This window comes from Grus americana, chromosome Z (genome assembly GCF_028858705.1).
Source record: "Grus americana isolate bGruAme1 chromosome Z, bGruAme1.mat, whole genome shotgun sequence".
In the NCBI taxonomy this organism is placed as follows: Eukaryota; Metazoa; Chordata; class Aves; order Gruiformes; family Gruidae; genus Grus; species Grus americana.
The window spans coordinates 86865603-86893522 of NC_072891.1; the positions used below are offsets into that span (position 1 = coordinate 86865603).

The 27920-nt window shown below is 41.8% G+C and overlaps 1 protein-coding gene across 3 annotated transcripts; it reads left to right on the top strand.

Moving 5' to 3' along the window:
• Positions 1-22663, top strand: MELK (maternal embryonic leucine zipper kinase). 3 transcript variants are annotated; one of them, XM_054809628.1, is made up of 18 exons: positions 1-316; positions 1443-1542; positions 1835-1920; positions 2400-2516; positions 3043-3186; positions 4737-4805; positions 5917-6009; positions 7168-7266; positions 10251-10319; positions 10863-10961; positions 11888-11974; positions 13275-13403; positions 15856-15999; positions 16723-16948; positions 18257-18350; positions 18795-18966; positions 21035-21138; positions 22245-22663. In XM_054809628.1, the coding sequence occupies exons 2-18, from the start codon at positions 1479-1481 to the stop codon at positions 22420-22422; spliced, it is 1974 nt and encodes a 657-aa protein (XP_054665603.1). In that variant the 5' UTR covers positions 1-316; positions 1443-1478; the 3' UTR covers positions 22423-22663. The 3 variants fall into 3 exon arrangements, with proteins under 3 accessions (XP_054665603.1, XP_054665604.1, XP_054665605.1); XM_054809629.1 differs by having other exon boundaries at positions 7-316; positions 18798-18966; XM_054809630.1 differs by lacking the exon at positions 1835-1920 and having other exon boundaries at positions 7-316.
• The last annotated feature ends 5257 nt before the right edge of the window (positions 22664-27920 follow it).

Here is a 27920-nt window from a genome sequence, read left to right on the forward strand (position 1 = left end):
AGCGCTGGGGATGGCGGCGTGAGGCGGGAAGCGCCCCACATCACGGAAGGCAGGGCCCACGGAGCAGCCGGGGAAGCGCAGGTCCCCGTCGACGACGGGAACGGGCGCGGCTGAGACCGATCGGCAGCGAGATGGCAGCTGAACCCCTCCTGTCATGGCAGTACCCGCTACCCCAGCTCCGTCTCGACCTCCCTCCCGTTATGCACGGCGCGTCCCCGCCTATTCCGGTCAATCACTGCGCGGTGATTGGTTCTTCGGCCGTCCTCGTCGGAAGCGGGCGGCGCGGCAGAGATTTGAATAGTAACGGCTGCTATCGGTGAGTGCTGCCGCTCCGGTGCCCGCTGCCCCCCGCCTTCCCCCCCCCGTCCCCCCCGGTGCCGGCTCGCTTCAGAGGCCGGGTGGTCTCTCGCCGGTCCCCTGGCGGCAGGGCCCTGGGCAGGCCGGGTCCGCAGCCGAGCCGAGCAGGGCTGCGGCTGGCGTGGGAGCAGCGCGGAGAGCCGCCTGTTCACTGGGCTGCCGCCGAGGCGCAGCCCGCTGGAGGAGGAGGAGGAGGCCGCTGCGGCGTCCTCCCGGGTCCCAGTCCTTGCCCTGTGGAGGAAGCTGTCGCGGTAATTGCAGCTTCTGCCCGGCAGCCGCCCGCTCTTGCCGCTAAGCGTCCGCGAGGAGCCCCTGGAAGATGCTGGCGGTTTGTGCCCGCAGCATTACGCGTCTGGTGAATTTACTGCTGCGGGTGTGCCCCTGGTAATGACAGCAGGTCGCCCCTGCGCTGGGTTTGGCTGGGCTAGACTTAATTTTCTTCACAGTAGCCGGTACGGGGCTGTGTTTTGGATTTGTGCTGGAAGCGGTGCTGATACCACGGGGATGTTTCCGTTCCTGCTGAGCGGTGCTCACGCAGAGCCAAGGGCTGTTCTGCTCCTCACACCCCCCACCAGCGAGTGGGCTGGGGGTGCACAAGGAGCTGGGAGGGGACACTGTCGGGACAGCTGACCCCGGTGACCAAAGGGATGTTCCAGACCGTATGGCATCGTGATCAGCATATAAAGCTGGGGGGGAGGTTGGTGGTGGGGCCGCTGCTCAGGGACTGGCTGGGCACCGGTTGGTGTTGAGCAATTGTTTTCGTTTGGATCGCTTGTCTTTCTTGGGTTTTATTTCTCTCTCTTTGTTATTTTCCTTTTCATTACATTTTTTAATTATTATATTTTATTTCAATTGTTAAACTGTTCTTATCTCAACCTACAAGTTTTCTCACTTTTACCCTTCCGATTCTCTACCCCTATCCTGCTGAGGGGGGAGTGAGCAAGTGGCTGCGTGGTGCTGAGCTGCTGGCTGGGGTTAAACCACAACAGCCCCCGACACTGGAGCTGCAGCAAATGTGCTTTCCAGTTCTACGAGTCTGCTCAGAGTGGAAAAGCATGAACACTGGCTACACTTTCTCCTTGCAGGAGCCGGAAGAATTGCAGGTCCCTGTTCCTCTCAGAATGGCTGTAGGTGACTATGAGGAAATTCTCAAGTACTATGAATTACATGAAACGATTGGAACAGGTAGGCTTAATCTGTGAATGCAGACAGATGTGTGCAATGTGTCTAATCGCTGAAGTATTTACCAGAGTATAGATTAAGCATTACTGCAGAATCCGAAGGTCAGGGTTCAAGTGTGTATTTTGGGGGGCAGAACTCTGAAAATGTAACTGGAAGGCGGTAGCAGTGACCACTTCTCCCTGTAATGAAGACATTGCATACTGTGCATGCTACCTACTCCACTGTAGCTCTGAGATTATAGGTAAGAAAGCACGTCATTGTGCTGAGCTTTAAACGTCTCTCTTTTGAATTCTAGGTGGGTTCGCAAAGGTAAAACTTGCGCGACATCTTCTTACTGGTGAAAAGGTTGCAATAAAAATCATGGACAAACTTGCTCTAGGGGTAAGCCAAAAGACACTTAAAAGTTGGTAGCATGTCCTGCTGTTCTTGTGGCATTCTCAAGAACACAGGGGTGCGACATGTCAAAACCCTGCCTGCTTGTCCTGTTGGGTATTGACCGATGCCGTAGACCTGAAAAAATTTTAACAGATGACCACAAATCTTGCACCCTCTTGTGGAGAGGGCAACGCTCTCTGGCTGTAAAATGGGGGTCATTAAAGATTATTGCAGTCATTAAGACAGAACGCCAATGAGAATACTAGCTGTTTCACATCTGCCCCTCTGGGTTTTGCTGATCAGTGTGCCAGAATTGTAGAGGAGTAATGGTAGAGCTGTTGCTGGGTTGGATTTGAGCAGTTGCATTATGTGCTGTCATATACGTGCTGTGAAGTTTTGTGTTGCGCGATAGCCTGATGCTTACTGTGATGTACAGGCTGTCAAAGTGGTCGGCAATTTCATAGCTTGCTCTTGTGGTCTCTTAGGATGACTTGCCTCGTGTTAAAATAGAAATTGATGCCATGAAGAACTTAAGTCACCAGCATATATGCCAGTTGTATCACGTGATAGAGACATCCAAGAAAATATTCATGGTCTTAGAGGTAAGAAATGGTGTTTCTGCCAAGGCGAAGGTTCCTGGTTTTAGCTGTAGTGGTAGATGATAACTTTTAAAGACTTGTTTCATTTGAACTCTGTTATCTCAATGATGAGCATATTTAAGATGCTCTAGTTTAAAAATGAAGCTGTTCTCTCTCCTTGTAAAAGCCACTCTTCGCTGTTTACAATAAGTGAAATACCTTTACCTCCTACCTTGTGCTTCAGTTATTTTAAAATAGCATCAGCAGGATACTGGAACTCCTGTGTGGTTGTCATCTCCTGGGCAATTTGTATCGTCTGTGATGTTAGTGTGATGTATCCATTGCAACACATTGGGCACAAGTCGGACTTCTCTGTTTGTTTGGTCTCCCACAGCGCTGTGCCAGGGCAGACTTGGGGGCACCTGGGTGCTACTGCGATGAAGCAGAGGGAATGGAAGAGTGTCCTCTAGTTGCTGGCTAGTGCTCTCATTGTTGTTTAGATTTCATTACTGTATTCTAAATGTATTCTCTTTTTCCTGTCTTTATTCAGTACTGTCCTGGAGGAGAGCTGTTTGATTACATCATTTCTAAGGACCGCCTTTCAGAAGAGGAAGCTCGTGTATTTTTTCGGCAGATTGTTTCAGCAATTGCTTATGTTCACAGTCGGGGATATGCCCACAGGGATCTCAAACCAGTAAGCCTGAATAGTAGTCAGACTTGCACAAATAATGATGAACATCCACTTTTATTTCCCCATTAGGAGCTGGAGTAAGTTATGCCTTCTCCATTCTCTTGTGCTTAGAGCTCTTTATCTAACATCTTCTGAAAGAGCATTGTTTCTACTTGCAACTACGTTCCTCAGCTGAGCTGGATGTTGCTATATCTGAGGAAGGAGCTTCCTCTGAAAGAGGAGCGGAACAGCACGCTCCAGCTTGGAGTGGAGCACAAATCTGGATTTGACTCTGAATGTTGCTTAGGCGCTTTTGCTGTCCCTTTTATTTCCGCTTGGACCTGGAGAGAGACTTTATGGTGCAACTCTGTTGTGTAAACCATTCTCTTTTCACACCCAAAGGAAAAAGTAACACCAATATTTTAAACAAGTGGTGGCTGGACAGAGGATGCCGGGTGAGATGCACGCTACTGGACCCATCCTGTGGCTTTGCTGTCACTGCAGAGTTTAAGCATAGGTTTAGGGAATGGAAGACTTGAGTCCATTTCTCCTTTAAGGAGTCAGAATTTTGCATTTTTGTGATGCTGACATCTCTGAGAAAAGTGAATTCTTAGTGCACAAGTGTTTTCTTAGACCGCTCATGAAATCTTTCTAAAGAACTTCTCCCCAAACAAAGCATTGTATGTCCTTTTTGGAAGGAGTTGGCTTGTAGCTGGGGAGCTGACAGATTCATAGGATCATGTGATAACTTGGGTGGGAAGTGACTTCTGGAGGCTTCTGCTTGAACCTCCTTCTTAAAGCAGTGTCGGACCAAGTTTCTCATGACTTTATCCAGTCACATCTTTGACCTTTCCCAAGGGTGAGGCAGCACGATCTCTCTGGGCAACCTGGTCAGCTCTCACTGTCCTTATAAAGAGAAAAGCTTTACCTTCTTTCCAGTCTGAATGTCTCCTGATGCCCATTGTCTGTTATTGTCCCACCAGGCAGTGCTCTGAAGAGACTAGCTCTGTCCTCATGCCCTCCTTGTAGGTATTAAAAGGCTGCCATGAGGTCTCCACTGAAGCTTTCTCATCTAGAGACTGAACGACTGTCTTTCCCTCAGCCTCTCCTCACTGAGCAAGCACTCCAGCCCCCTCAGCAGGCTGGTGGCCATCCCCTGAATTTGCTTCAGTTTGTCTTTCCTGTGTTGGGGGGACAGGAACTAGGCGCACTGTACTAGCTGTGCTGAACAGAGGACTAGAGTAACTTCCCCCAATCTACTAGCTGTTCTCCTTTTAACAGAGTCTGCGATATTGCTGGCCACACTTTCTGCCAGAGCAGACTGCTGCCTCACGTTCAGCTTGCTGTCTATCAACACTGCACCCCCCCACCCTCCGGCCCTTCTCAGCAGATAGGGACAAGCATTCCCCATCTGGAATACGGGTTATGTTCATTAGAAACCAATGAAAATCTCCAGAGGAGAGCTTTAGATAAATTCTAGCTGCTAATGACAAGAAGAAATAAGGTGAATAACAACATGGTTCCTTGGATACTCAGGTTATAGACACATTCAATACTGCCTTCTCTTTTACCAGGAAAATCTACTGATTGACAAGGAACATAATTTGAAGCTGATAGACTTTGGACTTTGTGCAAAGCCGAAGGTAAGAGTACCAGTTGCTTTTCACAGAGTAGAGCTAAATCAGCTACTGCACACACATAAAAAAATGCATTTTGACTTCAGAGTGTGATGCAGACCCTAAATTCAAGCTATTTGCACGGTTGTCATCCAATCACTAATTGCTTGGTAGGGCCTTAACTGTGTGAGAGAGCAGTTAACCACATGTTATAACAAGGCTGTGAGATTATGATGAAGTGTAAGAGGAGAAAATGATCTGAGGCAGAGATCATCTTGTATATATAGCAACCTGCTGTCACGTATGAAGGCTTGTAATATAAAGCTTATGCTGGTGTCCGTTTTTCCCGAATAAGTTTCACTGGTGTATGGCTTTTTTCAAAAGATTTGTACTTTTGTTGATTGAATCAAATAATTTATTCCAGTGACATTTAGAAATCCTCTGGTTCCATGTGCTTGTACCGAGTTGTTTAAAATTGGTTTCTAGCAGCCCTTTCTATTTGCCAGCTTAACATGCGAGGTGGCTGCTGTTAGGAAACAATTTAGTGGGAAGAGGGTCTTACTCATCCAAAGACAGTTACTTGTCCTCAGATTGTTTTGCTTGACTCAAGTTAGAGAATTTTGCAGGCGATCAAGACTATTAGACCATCATCTTGGTGGTATAATGTCGTCTTACTCTGATCTGCTTAGAACAGAGCCCAGGCAAAGTTGTAACATGGTTTTAATAAGTAAGTATTCTTAGTGGTTCTTCACGAAGTTGTTGCATTAAGTATTGGTATAAACAACCAGCTAGCTTCATGCCCGGTAGCTCTTGGATGACTTCTTCCGAAGTTCCATCTCTCTTCTCTTCGCAGTTACAAAGGGAAGTATTTTCAGAGGAGGAAGAGGAGCTGTGGAAAAGGCTGCTGGGACAATAGATGAATGAGCAGTTTGGGATCTGAATGTTCATAGGATACTCATGGTCTTAGACAATTTTTGTCTAGCGAAGCCATATATTACACGAAAGCAAAATATAAGGTGGATGTAGATACACAGCAGAGGAAAATGAAGCCTCTCAAGCTTCTAAGATGTCATTGCTAGCAGACTTAAGCTGTGTTAAAGCCAATGCCTCTGTGTGATGGTTTTCTGTGTTATTCTAGGGTGGCCTTGATTACCATCTGAACACATGCTGTGGAAGCCCAGCTTATGCAGCACCAGAGCTGATTCAAGGCAAAGCATATATTGGCTCAGAGGTATGTAGCACAGTTTCAGGTTAGGGGTTTTTTGAATTACCCCCTCCATGTACTTAAAGGTGGTGAGGTTCAAACTTGCTCACTTGTTTTTTCTCTCAAATATCACCAGATGACATTGCCTAGGTAGTTCTCAGAAGCTGTGTGACTAGCCTCAACAGCACAGCCTGGAATAGCACACAGTACTTTTGGCCACAGATCGTGTAGCTGGCTAGTTCATCTCCGATTAATCCTTTGCTATCTCCATTTGTTGCTCCATGTTGTAGTGCCCTACAAAAGAGTAACTTAAACTCCTTCCTTCTACTGCACGTTCTTTCAAGCACTGATTTGTTCTGTTAACTATCCAACACACGTTGCAAATTTTGGTGTGGTCTCAGTATCTCGTATGCTTTACCAGGCCTGTCTTCAGCTTGAAATTTGTGTATGAAAACTTGTTCTCTGTACTGTGCGGTGTAGTAGAATTTGAGAGAACAACAAATGTGGAGTTATCCACCTTTGATTCCATGCTTAGAACATTAGAACCCATTTATTGCCTTTTGTCAATCCATCCAAAATGCTGTAATTGCAATCCTCTCAAACTTCCGAAATTGCTGTGCTGTTGGATGGAGTGAGTCTTTTTTTCTTTTACGTACCTTTGCACCACTGTTGTTGGCCTCTAACTCCTGCTTGTACTTTTGTTTTGGTTTTGTTTTCCATGAAATCCAGTGCTTTATGCTTAATTCCCATCTAAGTGGGAATTACAGCATGAGGCAGTGAGAGTTGCGTGGACCTTGTTGTACCTATGTGAAGAGAAGAAGCAGTAAGGCTTTCAAATTGATTGTAACTGTGCTGACAGCTGTTGTAATCAGTAATACGTTACCGTACGAAATCCCTTGTGATGAGTTTGATTTCATTCTGCCAGTGAAGTCCTTGTAGATTGAAGGTAACGCAGCAATTTGGCGACCGAAGGAGAGGATATTGGTTTTACTAGTGCTTTAGTGAATTGAAAATTGAATTTGGGTTGTGTGCTTTCACTTGGAATATGAGAGTTCTGCCCAGAATTAAGGGGCTTACTTTTCATGAGTTGTATGTGGGCTTTGCCAAAGGGGGACAATACTACCTGTCTCTAAACCATTTTAAATAGGTCAGGTTTGTGAACCTCCACTCACTTTTATTTTTTAGGCAGATATTTGGAGCATGGGAGTACTGCTGTATGCTCTACTGTGTGGCTTTCTTCCTTTTGATGATGACAATGTCATGGCTGTCTACAGGAAGATAATGGTAGGTATTGATGGTGCCAGAATACACAAGGAATGTATCAGAGGCCTTTGCATTTCTCGTGGCAGAACCTGTTAGGCTGTTCCTGGGCAAAAAGGCATGTCTGCTGAATTTTGTTACACTTTTGTAGTTTTCCTATCAATGTTTTGTGGGTTTGTTTCCATCTTCAATCAGCCATTGTAGTACTCTAGGTTGGTCCTATAACATGATAGGAAATTGAGTTTCAGGAGAAGCGTTTTCTTGCTAGTGGGCTGGATTTTTGTATCTGAGCCTTTATCTGACTTCTGCCTGTATTGTATGGAAGAGAATTGCAAATACTTAATTTGATTTACCAAAAATAATGTTCTTATGTCAGCTATTCTCTTGGCTAGGAAAAGCAGGATTCTGCATTTGCTATTATGCTTTTTCCCTCCCAAATGAGGAGGAAATGTTAGCATAATGAACAGGAAAAGTTGAGTAAATAGTAATAGAATTCAGTACTTGGTTCTACTGCCATGAAATTTATGCTAATAAAGCTTCCAGTAAGCAAGTAGGGTAAGGAGTAGCTGTGTTGGGTAAGGACTTTGGCTTCCTCTACCTCTTTCTCCTTCCCTCACCCAGAGTCTGATAAGTCTAAAAAAAAAAAACCCAAACAAACAAACAACCACAACCAACAACAAAAAAACACCAACCAAAAAATCCTTGAGAGTGTTTGAGGACTACTCTGGTAGGAGGGAACTGACAGCTGATCTACGTAGGGAGTGTTTTCGGGGTGGGAAACTATCGGAGCTCTAAAGTGCAGGATTAGTTCATCAAACGGCACAGCTTTTTTTTTTTTTTTGAGTCTGGAATTGAAGTGGACTTGAGTACCTTGACAGAAGATCTGTAGGAAGCTCAGTCTGAGTTGTTGTAAAGAACTTAAAGAAGTAAAGGCTAACCGATCCAGAGAGAGTATGTGATGGTGCTGATGTTCAGATGCATCATCATTAAAATGATATGACTTTCCTACTTGCATAGTTATAGAGTATCTTGAGTTGGAAGGGACCCATAAGGCTCATTGAGTCCAAATCCTTCTCCTGGCAGGACTACCTGAAACTAAACTGTATGACTAAGAGAATCATACAGAGAATACTAGCAAGCACTTGCATTTTCTCAGCAAAATCGCTATTAAGGGTAATCAACTAGGTCATCAATCAGACTTGAGCTACCTTTCCCTCTCTGCTTGTGGTGTGAACTGTGTTGTCTGCCCATAGATTCAGAACTTGTCCTTTTGTAAGCGTATCTTTGTAGGACGACAGAAAATCCTTAGGCCAAGATGCAGAACCTGGTAAATGATTTAACTGCTTAAGATATTCTCTTAAACCTGTCAATAGTTGAAATGTGAACAGACAGCTTAGATGTGGAACAGAGATCTTAAGATCATCAAAGATGCATTAGTTGTGGTTGTGTAACATGCCCAGGAACTACGAGCTGAGTAGTTTGGACTGACAGAATGCTGGCCAGTGAAACTTGCTTAAATGAACTGTGAAGACCAAGTTTTAAAACTTAGTCTGGGTGCAGTCAAAAACCAATAATGTCACAGGTGTTAAGAGGCAGGTTTGCTATTTCCACTCCTAATTTGTTTTAATTTTATGTGGTTGTGAACTGAAAATTGCTTGAAATGAGGACACTTATGCACTGTTGTGGAATTTAATTTCACACATTATAGATTCTGAAATTTATTGTAATCTCAACCCACAACTAATTGTTCCAAGGCGATGTAATAATCTGCTGCTTGAATCTAATTAGGATCGTATGACTTACATGCAATGTTTCTTTCCCTGGAATGTTCCACATCTCTTCATTTGGGAATACTTGAATAAATGCCTTTACTTTTTGAATGAAAAATTAAGCATGTAACGTAACTTTTGTTAAAAAACCCCATATTTCTGGTGTGATCTCATGCATCTGGTAGCTATTGCAAGCTATTTACCTTCCAGCATTGCCCTCAGTCAAGTAGGTGCTAATTTTGTTTTTCCTTGTCACATGTTCTGTAGGAACGTATTAAAACCAAAATGCAGATTACCTGTGTTGCTTGACTTGGCTTAGTTTCAGAGTAAAGCTGTGCTGTGAGACAGCCTACAAACTATTTATAAATAGCTCATTACTAGTGTCTGTAAAGCTGTAACTTAAATTCCTTAACCTGTGATGTCAAAGTAATACATACTGTGCTTAGAAATGTGTGTTGCATACAATACGAACTGTTTTGTTATTAAGGCATTTGTAGAAATAACACTGCCATGGCAAATTGATAGTTATGTTATTTCACAATGGCTATTTGCAGATTTCTATTTATATTTTTTTCTCCATTTTCATTGAGAAGTAAATGATTCTTGATGGTGACTTTGGTTTAGTTTTTAGCTACTGTTGTTGTACCTCAAATCTGAAAGCCATTTTCAATTTTCTTCTAATCAAGAATTAAAAAAAAAAAAATCATTCGAATGAGAGAAACTTACCTGTTGGATCTGTAACCTTTTCCTGTCTGCAGTATGAGTAGAGATTGCAACTCTAGCATTAGTTGTAACTTGTTTAAAAAAAGAATAGCTAGATGTTGAGGATGGTTTATTTTTAGTGTCTGAAATTTAGTGATTTCAACAAATATTCACATTTCAAAGTGCTAGTATCAGTCATTCATGCTCCAACACGTTTGCACTTCTAAAACTTCAGTATCAAGTTGATATAATGAAACAATGTGATAGGTAAGGGGCAGTTGTGACGGAAATGTCGCACAAGCTGAGTGGGTGAAAACTGCACCTGATAATTCAAACATAACATTTTCCTTACTAATACAGCTGAGTTTTAGTATTACCATTAGACTTATTCAAGTCATTCTTAAAGGTAGGTTTGCCTGTGCCTGCTGTCCGTTCTTTTTGACCGAATACAGATATCACTATCATCCGAGTAACACAGCGGTTTCTTCTGAGCTAACTGTCCAAGGTTCATTCTAAATACTCCTTGTTTTTCTGCAGAGAGGAAAATACAGTATTCCAAAGTGGCTCTCTCCTAGCAGTACGCTGCTGCTTAACCAAATGATGCAGGTAAAGGTATTGCTTCTATTCAGTAGGTCTATAAAGTACAATTGCATAGGTCAAAACATTATGTTGATGAAATACTTTAAAAATGTTCAGTGTTTAAACAAGAAGCTTAATTCTTACAAATTTTTGGAGGAAGAATTCATATTGCATCCTGCTGAAAATTCTTTGAGAAGAATGGGTGTAGAAATAGTTAAGCAAAGTTTAAATGTTTAAGCAACGTCTCCAAGCAGCCTGCATTTGGTTGTTCTTACTTGTGCTATATAAATAAGGGCTGTTTTGTAAGTGAAGCTCAGCATACTGAATATGCATTTGGGCTGCATCTAAGTAATCTCACCAATGCTAAATAGTCCCGAACGTTTATTGTACCTGTAGGTTCTATAACTGCTCTTCACAGCTCACATGTTTGACCTTCCTTTTGGTGAAGCTATGAAACTATTGGTTGCCATTTCAGCTTCTAACCACCCTAAAATTCTCGGTAGAAGGCAAATTGTTTCTTCAGATCTTGTCAATGATTTAAGTATCAGTTTGGTTTTTATTGCCCACTAGGTGGACCCAAAGAAGCGGATTACGGTGAAACATCTATTAAGTCATCCTTGGCTCATGCAGGGTTATTCTGATGCCGTTCAGTGGCAAAGTAAATACGCAGTAAGTACACTTGCCAGATGAATACTGAAGTATATAATGTACTGTCCTCACAGTGTGGGGGTGTGAAGACATTTCTTCAAAGATGAACTTTGAGATGGCCCTGGTTCCCTTCTGATTCTTCTTGCTGTCAGAATGATATTACTTTTGATTTCTCTTGAGGAGGAATTTCAAATGTGTTTGCATTGTATTCTGCAGCTGATGCTTAATTTGCAAAATAGCTGACTTCTCTTCAAAATGTGAAGTATTTCCACGTACGAGTGACCTGTTGATTCTCCAGGCTGCTTGGTCAATACTTTAAGGTGCAAAATTCACATGTTCTGGAGAGCATGTTTATGGTTTATCTTGTATCTAGTCCTCACTGAAAATCGCCGCTTTGAATAAAATTTGACACCATTGTTTGTCTTGTGTCTCTATCACTTGTTTTACTTGTGTGAGAGACTAAGGTAGTATGGAGAGGAAAAAAAATAGAATATCTGTCAGTAGTAAGTACTGAGGAGAAGTTCCTGCACCGTGCAGCGAGTGCTTCCCTTGGCCACTGGATGCCACTGTTTCTCTAGAAACAGGGCAGCTTTCCTGTGCTTGATGCATCAGGTTTAACTGGCTGTAGAAAAGATGCGCATGTCTGATAGCTTTGAATATTTATGGAGAGATGAAAGTGCAGCTTCCATTCTAGTAAAAATCTCATCTGCTGTCAGGCTTTCTTACTTGAATTCACAGCCTCTCACCAAGGAGGGGCCAGACTGAAGTTGTTGAAGTGGTATGACTTTTTCAGTCTATTCCCTACAATATTTAGCTATGATGTTAACATTTAAAATACGAGGTCTAAAATCAACTGAGCCCACTGGGTTTCACAACAGTGTCAGTCAGATATGGATTATGACACAACTTAAAAGCCTCATGCTTCAATATCTGTCATGTTCTTGCAGCTGGGACATCTTGATGAAGACTGCGTAACAGAGCTTTCTGTGTTTCATAAACAGAGCAGGGAGAGTGTATTGGAATTAATATCAGAGGTAAGAAGTATATATCAGTAATTTATAGTAATTAATCACAGTAATACCATAAATAAACTTACTGTATTAACAGACCAATGCTCACTTATTCTCAAGTATGAAATTTTTAATACTTTCCAGATTTAAGGAGCCCCCTGCAGAACTCCAGAATCTAGCTGTAGCTTATAACTACAGTTCTGAAGTTCAAATTTGTTGTGGTTTTTTTTTTTCCTTTTCCTCCTTTAATTGTGCTTGTGAAGTCTCCTAAACCTTACTCTTATTTCCTACCATGGTAAAATCCTTCTGAATCTCTTGAAGTCTAAATAGACTTACAGAAATTTATAGCTGAATCACAGATGCTATTTGCTGAGTTAACTCTGCTTTGAAATGGTTCAGTAAGTAAGAGTAAGGCAAAAATATAAAATATAAAAATACATACAAAAATATAAAAATATAAAATACATTTTTTGTAGTCGCTAATCACTTTTTTTAAAAAAGTGAGTATGTTTTGTCACTTTTGAATACAAATGACGAAAGTTGAACTGACTCCTTCTAGAACGATTGTACAAATGTTACCAATGACATTGCAAGCTGTAGAAGAGACTTAAAACGTGATGCGTACTCCAGCTTTAACCTGAATCTGAAAATTCTCCCTTGAAATTAACTTTTTGGTTCTTTGGACATGATAGCAGTGACATAGTTCTTTGCTTTGGAAAAACTGTTATGTTTTCCATGTAACTGTAGTAGAAATGGACTTTTAAAATGTGTGTGATACTTAAGATGGAATTGTGGAGTTAATGCTACTTGTTCTTCAATTGTAAAAATAATCTGAATGGCCTGTCTACGGAGGGAAAAGTCCTTCCAAATAAGTTTGTGGCATTAGCATAGTCCTTGACTGGAGGATTTCTAATCCCTTATAACTAATTCATACTAATTGTGCTATGCTGCAAACCTGTCAAGCATTGTACCCATGTTCCTCACACAGAGTTGCTGAAAATCATGCAAAAAGTTGGTGTTGCTTGTGGGGGAAGAATGGGGGGAACTTCAAAAAAAATTGAGAGTCTAGTTGAAATATTAGCTAGACTGAATTAATATGTTTGCAAAGAACAACAACCATAGTCTCTTTCTTGATCTCAAACACATAATGTGAATCAACTGAAGTCTGAAATTACACTTAGCTGATCAAATATTAGGGTTGTGCATCAGGTAGAAAAACTTGCAGAAACGCAGAAATTTTCAGAAGGCTGAGCTTGCTTTGTACTTACTATGTTTCCAAAGAGGAGATTAAAATAAATATTCTTTTTTTATTTTTTTCTCCTAGTGGAAATATGACCAAATGTCAGCAACATACCTCTTGCTTCAATCCCTGAAGGCTCGTGGCAAGCGTGTTCGCTTAAGGGTTCCATGTCTAACAGGGCATGCCAGTACAACACAACCAGCAGACCTGGAGGTAAGCTTTTGGATTCAACCGGACAACATACTGTTTAAAATGCTGCTCTGCATTAACAAAGCTCTGCCTGGGAGAACAGACTGTTTTCCTAACGTCGGTAAGAGAGCACGTGTGCAGTCTTGGTCATTAAATAGTTTGGTCTCCTCATGTTTTAGCAAGCTGGGCTGCTTCTATGAATTGTCATTATGGGAATAACTATCTGGGAGGACACGGTACATTATGAGTACAGCACAGTCTCCCCTTGGCCAGTCATGGAAGTGGACTAAAATTGCCCATTGTCTGGCCTACCTCATCATTCCAGATCTTCCTCTGATGCCAGACTTCTTACTGCACTCTTTCACATTTGTCTCTAAGTATTTTTGTACTTTGCTAGTTGTATTTAACATGGCTTAGTAAGGAAAGTCTTCTGAAACATCCTGTCTTGTCATCCAGGCAGTCTACTTTGAGGTGACATGGACACTACATGAGCTGATGGTCAAAGCAGAGAGACCCATTCCTCCCTCATCTGTTTCCTTCTAGAGCAATCCCAGAGAGGATTCTATTTATTTTGAGTAAAGGAAACATGTTGCTGATGTTTTTTCTGATGAATTGGATTCTCAAGCGGTTTTGTATATCTTATGGCAGTAATTTCTGTTCCTGTGATTTGGTAGCAAAGTGCAAATAGGACACTTCAGAACTTGTCTAAAGTTGCTAAATTGCTTGCAATACCATATGTCATATGTAGCTGTATGTGATCTCAGTGATATTCATCTGTGTTTGGCAAACTCAAAAACATTCAGTAAAATTGCAGACTTCCTATTAGTCGTTCTCCCTTGAACTGTAATTGTTAACTAGTGATCTGAATGTGCTATTCTCCGCATAGAGACACGCATTCAGAATAAATACTTTCTTATGCATCTGATTCAATTGCACGTAAATCATCTCAGTTCACTCATATAACTGCTTTGAAATGCAGATGAGAATTCTAAGATTACCAGTGCTGCATAACAGATCATGAATCATAAGTGTTGCTGAATATGCATAATGTGATTTCCATGATCATGGTGGGTTAGTCTTCTACACTCAGATGATTTTTAAGATGGAGGTTCTCTAGGTTCAGTAATGCTGATGCTGTGAAGTTACTTATTGTCTAGTGCTGTCCCAGGTAAATTGATCTGGCTAATGCCACTATTTAACATACGCATTATGCCTTCACAGATGGTGGTTAAAACCATGTCTGCACAACACAACAATCCGTTAGTCCTTCTACACCACTCAGGACACATTTAACTTACCTGCATGTAGATACTGTGAGTGAATATCAACGAATTTGCTGAAATACCCAACTAAGGAAGCTCTCGAGTTAGAGCTGGTCTAATGTGAAGACAACTAAGCAAACAGAACCTTTAACTTAGCCAGTTTCTGAATTTGGTGGCACAAGCTTGTTCGTAATACTGCCGTGTTTGAAGCACTTTGATGTAGAAGGATATTCCGAAAAGTTCACCGTGGCATGAATTTCATCCGGAACACAGTAGCCAAGGAATCCTATGCAGACATTTGTATTGTAATGGAACGTGTAATTGTAATTTCAACTACAGCATCGGGCTGTTAGCTTCTTGGCTGTAGCTATCAGCCCTCTGATAAGGGCTTTTTAGTAAGTCATCATAGTAGGTCTGGTAGCGCACCAGGAAGCTCTGTTTCTATTCCAGGAGTAATGAGAGATCTGATCATTGCAATGTCCTTGATCGTACACCAAGAGAAACTTACCTGCCAGCAGAACATAGCTTCCTAAAATGGTATCCATTCAAGCTGATGACTAATAATTTAAAATAACTGTATGCAGTTTCACTGAAGTGGTATGAATCAAGTCCTTGGGGAGAGTTTCCTGCAAATAACAAAAGATATTAGAAACTAAGGATACTGATTGCTACCTTCATGGCTCGCACAACATCCAATCCTGGCTGAAGTTATGAATCCTGTGATTTAATAAATGACAGCTTTCGGGGAGATAGCAATTAGATTAAAGGTTCTGAATGCTAGTTCAAGTCCTGTTGCAGATTCCATAATCATACCTTTTGCATGTAATGTGTTTACCTTTATCCAGCCCCCTTTCAGACTCTACTGCATTCTTTTCTTGGGTTCTTTCCAGCTTATTATTTGGCTTGTGGTCCAAGTCTTGAAATCAAAGGCAGGTATTTTTTGAGTTGCTTTTCTTGACATAGGTCATGAAAGATGACTTGGTAATGGCGCTTTGAGAATAATTTGACATCTGCTTTTGATACAAATGACAAATCCACAATGATAATATGAAAGTCATATTATAAATCTTAGGTCACCTATATGGGAACTCCATTAGCTGTTAACCATAATTAGGAACTTAGAAAGAAATAAGATTTATTTTTTAATGACACTTTTCTGATGAAATCTTTCTTTTAATCATGCACTGGAATCTCAACTGAATCTTTCTTTTCAGTCTGGAAAAACTGTGACACATGAAGATATGCCAGACTGCAGTGAAGTGCCACTTGCATTTGGATCCATGGAATTTTCTGATGCAGCACTGTTTGAAGAATCTCCCTTAGAAGAATTTATTCTAAATGCTCACAGAACAAAGCAGGTGTTTGAAGAATAAATACTAGTTCCTTTTAAAAAGAAAAAAAAGACTATTCTTAATCCAAAAGGTCTTATTCTCATTATACATAAAACTTACTACGTATTTAAATGTTTTGTTGACCCTGGCCAAGGGGAGTTACAAACTGAGTAAATGAATGGTTTAAATATATAGCTGAAGATAAATTGTGGCTTCTTCTAGGTGTAGGTCATGATTCATTTGATGAGAACTTGAGCTTTGACATTTGATTTGCATAAAAACAGTGTCTAGGGAATGAGTAAATGGGGCAATAAGGATTTTAAAACTGTCGGGAAAACAATAATGTACAGCAAACAAAAGCTCAGAGCTAGGCTAGAGGTGGACAAGTCTTTAAAGAAGTTCAACCTGTCTGTATTGAGCAAGAAAATCCAACGAAACAATTCAAATTATACAATTAAACCTAATGAAAATTCTTAGCTGTGTTTCAATGAGCTGGTGAGAAATAGTCTTAAATGTGCAAGCTGAGGAATTCAGAAGTACAGATAAATAAATGGCAAATGACTTGAGATGTTTATTAGCAAGTTATAGAGGGAATCAAAAGTCTTGAAGAGTTTTGAACTATCCTGTTCAATAGGCAGGCATTGCATGGTACTTTTAACCTGCTTCAACTTTAGAATTTCCTCGTCTGTAAAATTCCTGAATGTGATCAGAATACAGCAAAGAATGTCTCTTTTTTGTTACATCTCGTAGCATTCAGGGCATGATGCTCAACCGGATGATTTGGAATTCACGCTGTCAACTCCAGTGACAAGAAAAGTGGCATCAAAGAAGCATGAAAACAAAGAGAATGTTGATACAGAGCCAGCTTTAAGAAATGAAATGCCCTTTGCGCTTCCCACTCCAAAGACTCCTTTTGCAAAGAGTCAGATTGAGACGCAAGTACAAACCACACCCTTCCAAGCACCCGCCTTCAAAGGTACATTGAATGTCACTAATGAAAACTTAGAACATGCACGTTGCTTAGGAATTACTGTAAATTCAAATATGAACACAATACATCTGTTTCTGGAAGACTTAACTTTTTTTGCCCTGTTCACTGGCCTGGTTCTTCTAGTACATCTGGTAAGGTGCTGAGTTACCAGATATTTCTGTCCTCAGTCTTTCTAGTCCATTCTTATGAAAAAAGATGGATCTTGTATGTACATTACCATTCCCTTCAACCATTAACGTAAAAGTTTTTTCTGTTGATACTGTAAATGCTAACTCTGTCCTTCACCTGCCAAGGACTCCTTACAATAGGAGACCCATCTGTTCCAGTCATTCAGAAACAGTAAGTCTTTGCAGGCTGGTTCAAGTTATAAGGGATCTCGGACATACTGCTGTCTAATGACATCCTTTGTAAAGGATTTAAGGAAGTGCAATACGAAGACTAGTTGTTTGAGTTTGATTTTTGTCTTAAGATTGTGTGTGATAACTTACGAAGTTTGACTTCGTGATATATTTAAAAAGCAAAAGTAGGTACTTCTGAAATGGGAAATCCAGAAACAGTTTCAGCTCATTTTAGTAAGATATTTCTGAGGATTAAACAATTAAAAGCTAATTCTTTCTTTCATTGAAAGATCTTTGATTCAGGAAAGGTGGTATTAATACTTTCTTAGAGATAGAAAAGTGGAAGTATCCATCGGAAATTTCGAGATCATCATTGTCTGGGGCCAGGTGCAGTTCTGTAGAGAGCTGAAACTTCTAAGGTTGAAGTTGGGTTTAATTGTAGCAACTCATATGCTGACTGTTTCACTTGGTGTTTGCTTCTGCACGTTGAAACCATGCTCTGCGGAACTGTCAATGTGTGAGCAGTAGAACTTTTTAGGCTGTTATGTGCTGTTTATTATTAAACATGGCTACATAAACTCACACCCTTCATGTAAGGGAAATGGCTTGGTGAAGAACGCAACTATTCAACACAGTGAATTGCTCAGGATTTATTCTGGGACCAGTGGCAGATCAAGAAAGCAATTCTAATCTTCTTCCTTTCCAAATTTCTAATATTGAACTGCACTGGTCGCTCTAAGGCTTGACTTGTAGAGCCCTGGGGAAATCAGTCACAGTTTTTCTGTGTAGAGTGGGGGTAGTATTGTTATTATATTAAAAACATATTTTATCATTCTGAAGATACAGACCTGAGATAGAAAAGGGGGGTGGTTTAAGAAATAAATTATTAGTCATGAGAAATTCTTGCTGAAGAAAAGAAAATCCTTTATGCAAAAACTTGGATGCTTTCTTTCAGAGAACCAGTTCACCACAGTCACCCCAATTAAGAAACCCACAAACCCAACAAACGCAGATGAATTGACAACAGCTGAGGCTCTTCCTGAAAGAAGGTAAATGTCCAGTTATTTGTGTACACTTGTGATTTAGTGCAGGACTACCTTAATCCATTTACCATCTAGGAAGCCTTGTTACAACAGCAAGCTGTTATTTCCATTCTCTTGGTAAAAACCTTCCTAAACCCTCTTTCTACATTCACTAGAAAACACTGAAGGCAGAGAAAAGTTTTAAAACTATGCAACTCAATTATCTTCAAAATATATTCCTGTTTTCCATAATGTAAGTTCCTTTTTATTCCAGTTCCCCAGAGGGCTGCAGTTTCTATATACATGTCCGGGTTTAAATCTCAACTGATTTTAAAACAGAAACTCTCATAATACACTGCACTTGCTTTGGTTTTCTTCATTCTGTCAGGTCTGGTAATATTTTAGTGACATATCTGAAATAACTCATTTCTAAACACTGAGGAGAAATAACTGATTGATTTGTTCATGTAGCAGGTGTCATCCTGTGGAACTGGATCTCAACCTAGGTCACGTGGATAGCAGCCAAAAGAAGAGAAAAGCCAAAATATTTGGAAGTCTTGAAAGAGGCCTAGATAAAATGATCACAATGCTTACGCCAAGCAAAAAGAAACGAACCACTAGAGATCAGCCAAGGAAACTTAAGGTATGGTTGCTGGAAAAATCTTACATGAAAAGAAGTATAAATATTGAAAACATATAACGCCTTTAGAAACGGTCTTGCGAAAACTTCTGTGATCTGACTTGCCTGCAGTAAAGTGCAGTTGTTCTTACTACATCTCTATTTACATGATATCATCCCAGTTATCGGCAAGAGACGTTGTGTTAGTCTGGGCTCAGGCAAGTCACCAAAAGATCAAGGGAGGAGTTTGGCCGTTGCCATTTGTGTCCCATGTAAAGCAAACATGAGGGAAGCGGGATGGTTTGAAAGGAACCCTAGCTGAAAATTTTTAATCATGTTATTTGTATAGAGATACTGCTAGCTCTCCCACTAAAAAAAAAAAAAAAATAAAAAAATATTTTGATAACATTCCTGGCTTAGGTTTCTGTAGTCCGGGAGTGATATGTCTGTTCCAAGATAGTCTTTAATCTCAGGATCTCTTGACATCTAAACTTAAAGCCTAAAGCTACACCTTATGAAACAATTTCTGACAGTGTCAGCATAATTTTGATTTTTAAAGTTTTTATGTCACTGCATCTGAGCCAGTTGGCTACTTATTCTTCTTTAACTAGCCATAGAAAAAGCAGTTCCTCAGTGCATTGCAGAGCACTTTTAAAATTACATTAATAATTTGTACCTACCAAAGTTGAGTCACGAGGCTAATATTAGCTTTGCAGAATGCACATCAAATGGCATTAGCATAATACTAATGTAGTGAACAGAATGGTATACATCACTCAAAAGCAACTAATACACTTCAGAAGTTATACGAGGAGGAATTTATACTTGAGTCTGTAGAGGACGTGTTTGAAAAACATGATTAACATGAAAGAGGCAATGCTGTTACTGAGGCATCAGCAGTTCCATAGCAATAAGTGATGTATGCCTTCAGCTGACTGGCTCCTGGAGCTGCGGCTGTAGGACACCTACTGTACAGTAAGAGCTGTCTATCTGTAAAAGGACAACTTTGTGCTTTACAGCCTGTGTAAATGGGATTCAGCTACTGTATTCCAGTTGGAAGCTTTTCCGAGAGGCACTTGTCAGAGGCAAGGTGGCAGACTTACAAGTTCAGGACATATGTTGGGCTACAAACCTGACCATCTCATCAGACAGGAGTCCGGACTGCAAATAATTCAGGAACCTGGGCAGTTGGAAACAAAAGCTAGATCTTCTGTCTCTAGAAGCTCTTATCCTTCTGCATCAGTTTCCCATGTCCGTATTACTGATGCATGCCTAGGGACGCTGGAGTACAGTAGGGGAAGACAGAACTTTATTTCACAGTGTTGCAGCAGTTATGGCAGGGAGTTGCCTACATTTTTGGGCTGAATAAGAACTGTAAGAACCAGTCTTTTACTCTGACTTTGCATTCTCAACTGATGTACGTTTCTATGATCTTGTCTTCTCGCACCTGCCTCTGTGACTTCAGAAGCTAGAGTGTTTGTGGACTTTACAGTTGGCATACGCTGCTTCTTGTTAGGTATGGGTGTCTGAAAGTTGTTCAAGAAGTCACTTATTGGAGAAGCCCATTATATGAAGTATTAGCTGTGACATAAACCCCCTATAACAGCGAACTTATGAGTTGTAAGCTAGCTTTTTTCTTTAAACATGGTGATGCTTTAGTCCTAGAAAAGCCACGTGGCGCCACGCCTGTTCCTTGATGTGCTCAGCCTCAGCAGGAAACACACCAGAGGCAGCCTCCCAACTGTGGAGTGTGTCGTAGGGTGCTCTAAGACGCTGTAGTCCTCTGCAGGAATCGCCTCTGGCTACATACAAGACTTCTGATAGCCTCCGTGCTGCCCTGGCCCATCACTGCTACTTTGGGCTTGATGATGGATTATAGTTTGGATGTGCTTTGATATTGATTTTCTAGCAGTTGTTGTTTAGTGTTCCTCTTGCTCCTACAATGTCTTAATTATGATAATACTGGGAAGTTGAAGCATTTCTCTCTATGGTTACCTGTTCTGAAGCTTTCTTTATGAAAACTTTTCATAATGTCTTCAGTTTGAGCAGAAAGATTTCTTGACTTTTTTTTTAACGACCTCACTACTTCTAGGCACACTATAATGTTACCACCACTCAGCTACTGAATCCAGACCAACTGTTGAATGAATTAATCACTGTTCTTTCAAAGAAGCATGTGGATTATATTCAAAAGGGGTAAGTGTAAAATATAACAACTTCAACTTGTATTTGTCTAAATAGTCAATGCTCCAATCCTTGATGAAGCAAAATATTTACACTTACTTTCTCAGCCCCACATTGTAAAATCCAATAATTTTATAGAAAGTGTAGAGGCCACTAAATGTGTGCAATAAAACTTGTCCACACAATGCAAAACAATGTAAAGTCAGTTCTACTAGAGTTCTTTGACAGATATGAACTGATAATAGTGAGGTAGCTCTTAGAGGCTGATGGGAATTTTGTCTATCTCTTGTGAAATTGTAAATACAAAAGGTTTGTTAGCATACAGTCAATTTGGGGAGATAATGTGGCTACCTTTCAACCCTCATTCTTGGCAGTTAAAACACATTAGCATTTAGCCAAGAGATCGGTGTATTTTAAAAGCTGCACAGAATCCACGCACCTTTGTGTGGATTATTTTAATTTGTAGGATTTGTTAACTAGACTGAAGCACTGAGAGTAGGATCGGTTCCTAGTTTTGATCAAAGCTTAATGTCTGTTTCCTAATTTCCCAATGCATTAAATAAATGTGCTCGCTTATGAATATGCATTTTCTAAAGTTCTTCACTATTTAAATGATAGGCATTTTATGATGTTGGAATATCCTTCAACCTCTGATGCATTTCCAAGCTCAAAAGCTGGAAGGATACTGAATTGCACAGAAGCACCTTCTCCCATTGTAATGATTTAAACTTCACATTCAGTTTTTCCACTTTTCACACCAGCTGAGCTGTAACCGGCCTCTCAGCAGCGGTGTCTCCGCAGAGGAGAGTGGTCTTGTCCAGGAAAAATACAGGAACATCTCCCCCTGTTCCAGCTCTGCACTCTGAATGGGGGTCTGTGGTTACTGGTGGTTCCTATGGCGGGGTAGGATGTTGGCGCTACGTGTTTGTACCTGGGCATAACGATAGTGTTCTGGGACCGAAGTATGCAAAGCTCTTGGTTCACTAAATTCTGTGTTGTTTCCCAATATTCTGAATAGCAATAGGATAATATCTGTAAAATGCTTTTGCTAATTCAAAATTGTACCGCAAAACAAACATTAAACAGTTCAATGATTATTCCGTTTTTCTTTTGTACAGTTATGCCCTGAAATGTCAAACACGGTCAGATTTTGGCAAAGTGACTATGGAGTTCGAGTTAGAAGTGTGTCAGCTCAGTAAGACTGAAGTGGTGGGTATCCGGCGACAACGGCTTAAAGGTGATGCCTGGGTCTACAAGAGACTGGTGGAAGACATCTTATCTAGCTGCCAAGTGTGATGGCTGATGCGTGTGCTGAGAAAGCAGCGGTCTTGTACTGAGGCTTTAATCCTAATGTTTTAGGAAGGTCTGTTCAGAAAAGTAATTCTTTGTCACATTCACAGCTGTATTTCAGAAATCCGTCACCTCTCTTGGGTTTTTAACCATCCCTCTTTGTACATATGACTTCTCTACATTTCCTTTAATATCAAGCTTGTAATAAATGTTCTGCAACTCTCCTGAAATAAAATTCTGTAAGCTTTTCCCCCTCTTGCATATTTTTCACGTATGTGGGTTAAAAAAAGTATTGATGTTTGTATGCTGAAGATTATCTTGGTATGTTTTCAGTTATCAAGTACATGTGGTACAGAAATAGTAATTTGCATAATTCTCTTCTTGTCTCTGCTTTAAGTAGGATTTATTGAGATCATTAATGAAGTCACAGCTGTGGTTCCCAGAGTTACACTATATGCCTAATGTTGTACAAAATAGCACTGTCTTCAATAAATGTGAAGTCAGGAGTGCTAGGATTTAAACTATGATCCCATATAAAATATCACAGTATCTCATTACTAAAGCATCACTGAGGCTAACAAGAGTATGTCCTTTCTGATGCTCTTGTGTTAAGCGATCATCAAAAGGGTGTGGTAAGAACAATAGCACCTTTGAGCTGTTGTGAATGGAGAGGCAGTTGTAACCCTGACACCTTCAACAGTACTAGATGCAGAACTTCAGCACTAGAAATAAAACCTGAGATGTGCAGAAGTAGTAAGTACAGATAAGAGTTGGTTGGGGTGTTGGTATGACCACCTTGGGAGAAGGTACGTGTCTCCCAAGCACTCGTGTTGTCTGTCGTGTGTCAGTACTTAGCTGTTAGCATTGCCTCAGTAGCAACCACACCAGGATAACTCCAAGCAGCAGCAGTGGGAAGACATACATTGAAGCCTTTCTCTATGCAAAGATGTCCAGTAATATCTAGACAAGCTGACAATGCGCTGCAGGTTTTTGTTGATGTACACGAAGGCAATGGTGGCATATGCCATATGTAAGCCCCATGTTATTGCCCATTTAACTAAAGCCTGAGGTTTTTGTTGGGTAGGGAGATAGTTGAGTGTTGTTGGACACTTCCAGCCACAGACATGATATAGCTGCTAATTAAAACTGTCCGCTTACTATCCATAACACTTAACGCAGTAACTAGAGGGATTTGTTTGTTAGTAACTGCTTTAAGGTAGAAATATCTACCCGGACATGAGCGCTGGCAGCCCAGAAAGCCACCCATGTCCTGGGCTGCGTGTCCAGCAGCATGACCAGCAGGTCGAGGGAGGGGATTCTGCCCCTCTGTTCCGCTCTGCTGAGACCCCCCTGCAGTGCTGCGTCCAGCTCGGGGGTCCCCAGCACAAGAAGGACATGGAGCTGTTGGAGAGAGTGCAGAGGAGGCCACGGAGATGATCCCAGGGCTGGAGCACCTCTGCTCTGGAGACCTCAGGCTGAGAGAGTTGGGGTGGTTCAGCCTGGAGAAGAGAAGGCTGCGCGGAGACCTTCGAGCCCCTTCCAGTCCCTGCAGGGGCTCCAGGAAAGCTGGAGAGGGGCTGGTGCCAAGGGCAGGGAGTGCCAGGCCAAGGGGAATGGCCTGAAGCTGCAGGAGGGGAGATGGAGATGGGATGTGAGGCAGAAATCCTTCCCTGTGAGGGTGCTGAGGCCCTGGCACAGGGTGCCCAGAGAAGCTGTGGCTGCCCCTGGCTCCCTGGCAGTGTTCAAGGCCAGGTTGGATGGGGCTTTGGGCAACCTGGGCTAGTGGAGGGTGTCCCTGCCCATGGCAGGGGGTGGCACTGGGTGGGCTGGGAGGTCTGGGGTTCTGTGATAATTTTTTTCCAACACCAAGATGTCCCTTTGTGCTCTTTAGACAGGTAAAAGAGTAGCGACATTTATAGTTAATTCCAAGAAAAAATAGAAATGTTTGCAAGGGTATGTGGAAGGAGAGGGCTGCTGCTCCTTGAAGCGTTTCTGGTTAAGAACCTTCTAGATGCAGAAGGGGATAATAAGAAAAGAGGGACAACATGAACAAAAAGAGAAAATGACACAAACCTGGCTGACAGATGGTAAGAGAGGCAGTAATGAGAACCATACCTGGATGGTCACATTAATTGATAAGGGTGTGTGGAATGTGGTAAAGTTTATTTTGAAAGGGTTTGTGTTGATAAAAGCATACCTAACCTTTTGTTCTAACAAATTAGTGCTTAAAACTTCATATCAGCACTTCAATACTTTCTGTACCTGATTCCTCTACCTGCAATATTAGACTCTCATTTGGTTTTCGCATGTTGAAATTTGAGTCTGCTAAATATCAGGTGGAAATCAGCTAAAAATGCCGGCAGTGCAGGCGAGGGCTGTAGCTGATACGTATCTGGGGCGCTGCCGTAGTGCGCGAGCTCCAGTTTTTTCCTCGCTTGCTTGTTGTTTGAATACAAACTTTTCCACAAGAATTTGGCTACTGCCTGGAACTTGATCTGAATTGAAATAAGGGTAGAAGATGGAAGGGCTGATTGAATGAGGCATATTGATAACAGTCTAGCTAATGAATAGCACGGTGTGTGTTTTTAGATCACCAATCACAACTGCAAAGCCCAAGGGCTGAAGAATTGAAACATTCACTTGCATTTGCATTCCTTGAGGTTTAATTTCAGGACTGACTACAGAAGTATCCTGAAATACCTGAACTGCTGCTGTTTGGAAGCACATTCTGTGTGAGTAACTATCTCCACCCTATGGCGACAAGACTGATGTTATGAAAGGACAAACAATAATTAAGATGTCTTGTTTCTTCCTTCTTTTTAAGCTAAAAACAACTGGGACATAATTGATTCACGTTGTCTTACAAGCTCTGATGTGTGAAATAAGGTTCCTCTTCATAGGCTACCATCCTGACTTTTTTTGCTAATATTCCTTGCTGTGAATGAATGACATCTGGTGATAGCAATCAGAGAATGGGCAAGCAGCAAGATTCATTTGTGCTTTTTTTGAAACCAAACTGCTTCTATGCTATCAGTAATTTTTTCTACTGAGATTGCTGGAAGTCTATTTCAGCTGATCTCAGGTGGAACTCGGAGGGAGGCAAAAATAAGGGTCAACAAATAAAGAAGCTGTGTGGATAACAAGGAGCATGGGTTGTGTGCCAAGCTTGTGGAAGCCTCTGCGCAGAGGAGCACAGATCCAGAAGGTTTGCCTTGCTTCCCTGCATTCAGACTGCTCTTTGCAGGCAGCCAGTCTTGAAATCAACAGGTATGCTACACCTAGGAGGCTGTCATAACTTCATTCCCTTGGCTAGGAATCTCTTTTGGAGTGTAAACTTAATTTATGATGTTCATTGTACGCGAATGCGTTCTTGGCATTACCGCCAAGGTTAAGTCTTTTCTCTCCACGACGCTACTGTTTGTCCAGGTGTATGAGTAACCATGACTTACCGACACGTGTTTGGCAAGGTTGAACTGGCCAAGCTCATGGGGCCTCTGTTGGCTCTCCGTTTCATCATCCTGCTGTTGAGCACTCCCCTGCCTGGTCTTGGTTCATCTTCCTTTGAAAGCAGGTGATCAAATGGTCGCTTTTCTTGTAAGTCCCTGTATGGACTTCGTGCGATAGCAACACTCTTTGTCCTCTTTCTACCAGAATTACAGTTGCTAGTAATTTGTGCTACAGATATTCATGTCCTTTCCACTGCGCGTGCTCTCGGTTCCTCCCTTCTGTTCCTCTTCGTTCATCTCTAACTTGGTGTTATCAGCAAATTTCTGTAACACCTTCTGCAGTTTGTGTCCAGGCCATCAATAGAGATATTTAACAAGAGTAGTCCCAGACCAATGCTTGAAAAACCTACTAGAAGCTCTGCAGCAGATCACCTTTCATCTCTTTGATTCCCTTATCTTTACAATTCATGGAGTAATCCCTATCTTTCCCAGTGTAATCGTATTTCCTATCTGTTGCAGTACCAAGTGCCCTTCAGAGGTGCAGATCAGTTCTGCCACGTATTATTCAGAAAACCAGCTCCCAGAGAAGGACTGGACTAGTTTTGATGTTTTAACAAAGCTATGTTTTTTGTTGGTTTTATTTTGAGGAACAGACAGCAGCAAACCCTTCCTGCTTTACCCCTGCAGCCCGTCTGTTCACATATTTAAATTATTTTTCCATTCAAAGCTTGATGTAAAGATCCTTTCTAAAGCCCCTGCTTTAAAGCTATAACATGGAAGGTATTTTTCATAGAGAGCATCACCTTCACATCACTTTTCTTCTCCCTGCTTCTTTTCTTCATAACTTGTCCTGCTGGATGGGTTTGTGGAGGAGCAGGCAGGTGGACAGTTCGGGCGCGAGGCTGATGATAGGAAAAGGACAGAGAAGTTGCAGCTGGCCTGTGTTAACGTGAACTGCCTCTAAGAAAAGTGAGGAGGTAGCTCACATTCTGCACATATTTCAACAAGGGAGAGAGTGCAAACTGCTGCTAAAGGAACAGGAGAAGAAAACGCCTACAAAGACTATCTCAAGGGGCTGTATTCAAGATGAAAATAGTGAAGAGTTGAAAAACAAGCAGTAACGCCATATGGAAAGCTTATGAAATGTCTAAATGCCACCAACCTTTGTGGGAGAGACAAATAACAAAACTTTAGTTGCTTTATTATATTTGGCAGTAGCTGCCAGTCCCTAAAGCTTTAAGTTCTGGGTGCTTGAGAGCAGTAATAGTAAACTGGCTTCAAAAAAGCTTTGCATTACACTGTCCAGTCCCCAAAGCCTGCCGAACTCCTGGGAGATGTTTGCCATGACCTCAAAATAACTCCAGACGTGCCCCGATGGGTTCTGCCCTCCATCCCTCGTGCGGGTGCAGGCAGGCTCGGGACTGCGTGGTGCTTGTTCACGATCCACACCGATCTACTAACGATGGCACAAGAGGAGAGACCGCATGAACCAGCCACCAGCTTGGCCGGACTGGTGTGGAGGCACTCAGCGACCGGAGAATCGGGTGGATTCCTTCACGTTTTGAGCCTGGAGCAGGGGGGAGATCCTTCCCTTTGGGAGCAAAGGCAGCACCTCTCCCTGGGCTGTGCTCGGAGGAGCAGGTCGAGCGAGGGGATTTTCCCGTCCCTGGGCACCCCGAGGGCCCCCCGGCGCACTGGGGGTCGGACGGGGCGAGCTCCAGATTCTTTGTGTTTCTCTGCAATCCAAGTACGGTGCTGGTGAGCAAAGCAGGCAAAACATTGTCCTGTCCTGGGTTAAACCTGGCTTTCACTTCCAGCAGAGCCACGTGCCGCTCCCGGATCTCAAGTACCTCCTCAACTGCAAAAGTCATGCAGGTTTTGGTGCACGGGTACATTTTGTTTGGTCAGATCTTCAAGTTTAGGTAGACTTGAATAAAGCAACTCACTAAAAAACTCTCTTTATTTCTGAAAACGTTCTGAAGTGGTTAAAACTTTGACTAAGCCAATTTTCCCAACGTCAGAGGTACTGGATAGACCACGGCAACTTACTCCGTATGT

Bases quoted from the DNA above. Each gene is read 5' to 3' on its own strand.
- MELK (XM_054809628.1), top strand. From the start codon at position 1,479: ATGGCTGTAGGTGACTATGAGGAAATTCTCAAGTACTATGAATTACAT. The intron at 4,806-5,916 runs GTAAGAGTACCA...GTGTTATTCTAG, and splicing joins GACTTTGTGCAAAGCCGAAG to GGTGGCCTTGATTACCATCT. The intron at 10,320-10,862 runs GTAAAGGTATTG...ATTGCCCACTAG, and splicing joins TGCTTAACCAAATGATGCAG to GTGGACCCAAAGAAGCGGAT.